This window comes from Engraulis encrasicolus, chromosome 24, assembly GCF_034702125.1.
Source record: "Engraulis encrasicolus isolate BLACKSEA-1 chromosome 24, IST_EnEncr_1.0, whole genome shotgun sequence".
NCBI classification, from domain to species: domain Eukaryota; kingdom Metazoa; phylum Chordata; class Actinopteri; order Clupeiformes; family Engraulidae; genus Engraulis; species Engraulis encrasicolus.
In genome coordinates this window covers 39535237-39540236 of record NC_085880.1, presented here as the reverse complement: position 1 = coordinate 39540236, position 5000 = coordinate 39535237, and the positions used below count along the sequence as shown (strand labels likewise).

General features: G+C 46.5%; 1 protein-coding gene across 1 annotated transcript in view; it reads left to right on the top strand.

Annotated features, from left to right (window-relative positions):
* ltbp1 (latent transforming growth factor beta binding protein 1) overlaps window positions 1-5000 on the top strand; it is a 294226-nt gene that overhangs the window by 62279 nt on the left and 226947 nt on the right. The window contains exon 2 of the mRNA XM_063191291.1: window positions 2042-2202. Coding sequence (XP_063047361.1) covers window positions 2042-2202 — 161 coding nt within the window. The remainder of the gene's footprint in view (window positions 1-2041; window positions 2203-5000) is intronic.

The window sequence follows — 5000 nt, the reverse complement described above, 5'->3', positions numbered from 1 at the left end:
TGTCTTTTCCTCTAAACCCCTATCTATGTACAGTACACTGAAGCTGTTTTGTGTAGAAAAGTCTTACCGCAGAGATACACCAGCGGCGATCTGAGCGAGTCGAGCGACAGAAGTAATTGACTTTGTATTGAGTCGAGAGACAAAAGCGATTCTGGAGACGAGAGCGATTTGCGCGACCAGCGCGACAATTTGAAGTTGAAATCTTTTCAACTTTCTATGACGCGGTTCGGCGACAAGCCGCGACAGCCAATGACTGTATAGAGGTCAGTGACCACAGCCAATGGGAATGCTTGAATGCTTTGCCTTCTGCCTGTACGGACATACTCTAGTCTCCTCAATCTCTCGTATCGCTTGCTGCTACACTCTGTCGCTTGAATCGCGTCGCCGCTGGTGTATCTCTGTGGTTATATGGCCCCAAATGCCAGAGGCGGTGTGCAGAGCAGAGGTATCCGTTGCAGAGTTGTACTGTAGTAGCAGCGGTAAAATGTTTTTCCACTTTTCCACCAACCTTTCAAACCGCACTGCCACTCCCCATCACGTCTGCAGTGTGTGTGTGTGTGTGTGTGTGTGTGTGTGTGTGTGTGTGTGTGTGTGTGTGTGTGTGTGTGTGTGTGTGTGTGTGTGTGTGTGTGTGTGTGTGTGTGTGTGTGTGTGGAGCCATGGCTCGGTGGCTGTCTACAATAATGACCTGGATGTGTCTCTGTGTGCAGTGTCAATGACTTGATACTATTGAAACACACACTGTGTGTGTGTGTGTGTGTGTGTGTGTGTGTGTGTGTGTGTGTGTGTGTGTGTGTGTGTGTGTGTGTGTGTGTGCGTGTGCACGTGTGTGTGCATGTGTGCGCGTTCGTGTTTGTGTGCGCATATGTGTGTGTGTGTGCATGCTTGATTGGACCTGCTCTGTGTGTGTGTGTGTGTGTGTGTGTGTGTGTGTGTGTGTGTGTGTGTGTGTGTGTGTGTGTGTGTGTGTGTGTGTGTGTGTGTGTGTGTGTGTGCGTGTGCACGTGTGCTGTGCATGTGTGTGTGCATGTGTGCGCGTTCGTGTTTGTGTGCGCATATGTGTGTGTGTGTGCATGCTTGAATGGACCTGCTGTGTGTGTGTGTGTGTTTGTGTGTGTGTGTGTGTGTGTGTGTGTGTGTGTGTGTGTGTGTGTGTGTGTGTGTGTGTGTGTGTGTGTGTGTGTGTGTGCGTGTGTGCGTGTGTGCTATGCATGTCTGTGTGTTTGTGTGTGTGTCTGACAGTGCTATAACTTGCATGTCACATTCAGACCTACAGTAAGAGGGTTCGAAATGATTATTTTTGTTTAAACGTTTATCAGCTTTTTTTCTCTGGTGTCTTTGGCTGTACACTCAGCACCTAACCTCCCTAGTCTGTTACTGGTCAACACTCTCCTCTTCTGCGCTGGATACTGACGGACAGTTTGTGTGTTCTGACAATGTCATTCACCAGAGACAGTGAAAGATATAGACACGCCATACTCACACAGTGTAGTGCACAGTTCAATGTCTCCATGTTTTTCATGTTTTTTTTAAATGTTTTTTCAGGTTGTATGAATGTATATGTGTATGTGAGTACTGTATACAATGCAGTGGGTGAAGCCCAAGACAAATTTCCCCCTGGGGATAATAACGTACACTCTGACTCTGAATCTGACTCTGAGACCACCAGACAGACACAGGCTGTCTCTAACTCCACAAGTCACAATTGTCATCTGACATGGTGGGATGTGAGAATTCAGATGATCTTATTTACCCTGGTCCATCCATATGCACCTTGTTGTCTGTTGCTCCGTCTTTATGGGTTTGTGTAGAGATGTTCATAAAAAGATATCGTGAATTGGTTGTACCGTAAATTGGCTCCTTCGGTGTGTGTGTGTGTGTGTGTGTGTGTGTGTGTGTGTGTGTGTGTGTGTGTGTGTGTGTGTGTGTGTGTGTGTGTGTGTGCGCGCGTGTGCGTGTGTGTTTGCTCGTATGTTCCCACATTTTTGACAATGAAGTACACCTGACACCTGACCTGACTCTGTTTCTCTCTGTCTTCCAGGGTCCGTCAGCCCATCTCGGTTCCTCTTCAGCCGGGTCAGAGCCAGCAGTTCATCCTGAAGCCCAAGTACTACCACACCACCCAGGTGGTGCAGCACCGCGTGGGGCCCCCCCAGCCGGACCGCCCCATCCCCCTCTCGATGGGCCACGGCCAAGTCCATGGTGAGTACAGGGCTGATACTATTCAATATTCAGGCTCCATGGCTGATTTCAGGCTTGACAGAATTTGCAAAAATAAAACCATTGATAATAATTAGCCATTAGGTTATTCTTATCTCAGAAAGTGTTACAGGCTCAGGGTTTTCTTCTACTATCAGGCTTGAATAATGGTCACACACTATTAAATGTTTGAACAATGTGTCAAAATAGGCCTACGTTACGTCACTATGCAGTATCTTGTCGTCGTCATCGTTAGAGCAGGGGAAAAAGTTCTGGCTCAGGATTTTTTTTTCACTATCACCCCTGTGAGTAAATGGACTGCATATGAATGTCTGGTTGCCGAACAGGCTCCTCTACACAGTAAATTCTGCAGTGCTCATTTAACACTTAGAGAGTTCATTTGAGTCCATTTGGACTTAAATGAACTCTGTAAGTGTTGAATTAACACCACAACATTTACTGTGTACCTACTGAGCCAGAGGCGCATCTTGCCACCAGGCAAAGCAGGCAGTGGCTTGGGGCCCCCAAGCCCCTAGATCGTGAATAACAGCTCATATTTTACTACAGTAGTGATGATTTTGGTGCAAATGATCATTCTTTTGCATTTTCGCTTGGGGCCCCCACCTGGACCTAGAATCGCCTTTGTACTGAGCCATCACCATAGTATTAGCAGCAGAGCCGGTCTTAACCATTAGGCAGACTAGGCCAGTGTTTGCCAGCCTATTTTATCTTGCCGACCCCCTACTGTCTTAAAGGGGTATGCCAATATTTTGCGGCTTAATACAGTTAAAATCGTTGGCTGGGGTTTATAAAGGTGGTAACGTGTCTTATTATTCAAGTTAAATGTTGTCTTGCTTTAAGACTAGTTAAAAGAGGAAATATGTCGCTAAGCTAGTGAAAGTCAATGGAGCCGTGTAGCATTGTAGCAGAGATATGCCAATGTAATAGGTTGCTATGGGCACCTAACATGACCAGGTTCCGGTCTGCCTAAAGGGGCGTGTCATAATACTCCTACAATGAATAGAACAGTCCTTAGGTCTGCCTAGGTCTGCCTAAAGGGGGATTTCCCCCCCTCCCCCTTGTAATAATAGAACCAGGAAACAATGGGCCAATGTAACCTCTCTCTCTCTACTCTCTCTGCCAGTACTGTATCTTGATCTCGCCCCACCGCCATGCCTTGTGTCTGCCTCTCTCTCTCCCCAACACGTGTGCAGTAGAGAGTAGTAGGCCTCTCAACAGCCTCCCAGGGCCCACAAACGCGAGGGAAATAAAACCCCGTTTTAATGACATTACGCAACGTTACTGCAACGCTTTGCTTGTACAGTCCCCCAGGTGCCAGGCGAGGTAGCGTCTGGTTTTGCTTAAGCTAGCATTTTTCTGATATGAGCTCGTGGGTTATTAAGTGGCGTGCCAATAAAGTGCCGCCGGTGAAATAAATTCTATTTAAGGCTCCTTTCGGCAGCGGCGGGGGCCTTGTGGTCGCGACGGATTCTAGTAGTACTACTACCGATCTGGCAGTTGGACACGGGTCTACTCCACGCCGGCCATTTGAGAGCCGTTAAATTGTAAAGACAGACTTCATAATATGCCACCCACAAGTGCTAAGATCACGTTAAGTTCAAGCTCTAACAGTCTCTGCACACTGTTGTTGTTGCTATTCGAAGAAAAAAAAAAAGACGCAGACTGTTGGAAAGAAATGATACTTTGTTTAATGATTTCGGCCTGTGGCGGGGCTCTCTCTCTCTCTCTCTCTCTCTCTCTCTCTCTCTCTCTCTCTCTCTCTCTCTCTCTCTCTCTCTCTCTCTCTCTGTTTCTTTTCTTTCTCTCTCTCTCTCTCTAAAAGATATCACAGAAAAGCAGTGGGCAGTTACGATTTGTTCTGGTCTGGTGTGTATCAGGTGGTACCCAAACACAGTTTTTTGGGAGAGGTATTGAGATTTCTAACTGATCCAATTTGCTTGCTGGAGGGCTAGTGCCACTGTACTGCAAACTCTGTTTCTAAAGCTCTAGCCTCAGGAGACTGCTTGACTGTGTGTGTGTGTGTGTGCGTGCGTGCATGCGTGCGTGCGTGCGTGTGTGTGTGAGAGAGAGAGTACCCCTGCAACTGCTAAATTTGTGTCTGTAGAAACCCTGTTTAAAATTGTGGGCACAAATAAAGAAGTAAAATTGTGAGTGTGTGTGTGTGTGTGTGTGTGTGTGTGTGTGTGTGTGTGTGTGTGTGTGTGTGTGTGTGTGTGTGTGTGTGTGTGTGTGTGTGTGTGTGTGTGTGTGTCTGTGTCTGTGTGTCTGTGTGTGTCTGTGTCTGTGTCTGTGTCTGTGTGTCTGTGTGTGTGTGTGTGTCTGCCCATAATATTCTCATATATTTTCCATAATCCATATTTCTTCCAAACTTACAGTTACACAGCGCTGTATGGCAAAACAGTTGTCTTTCTTATTTTCAAATGTCTTCTTCTGTTTCTTTAAGATGAAGTTGGTTGGTTAGGCACAGGGGGACTGAGTGAACTTAAGATAGAAGGAAAGAATTCAATAGATTCCCATTTCAATGGTCCGGGGGTGAAAGTAGTAGTGTAAAAAAAAATGTCTAGCAGCAACACAATATCCTTGCTCCCGTTTGATCAATGAGCCCACTGCCCTCTCCAGCAGTCAAGTCGATGTTATTGTTATGTGTTGTTGTAAGGTATTCTTTACTTTCTTGGCCAGATTTGCTTTCTGCTACCACATACAGTAGGTATGTCTCGCCGTGGGCAGCTAGTCTCTGAATTACCCAAGTGTCATGATAGGGTATTCTTTACTTTCTTGGC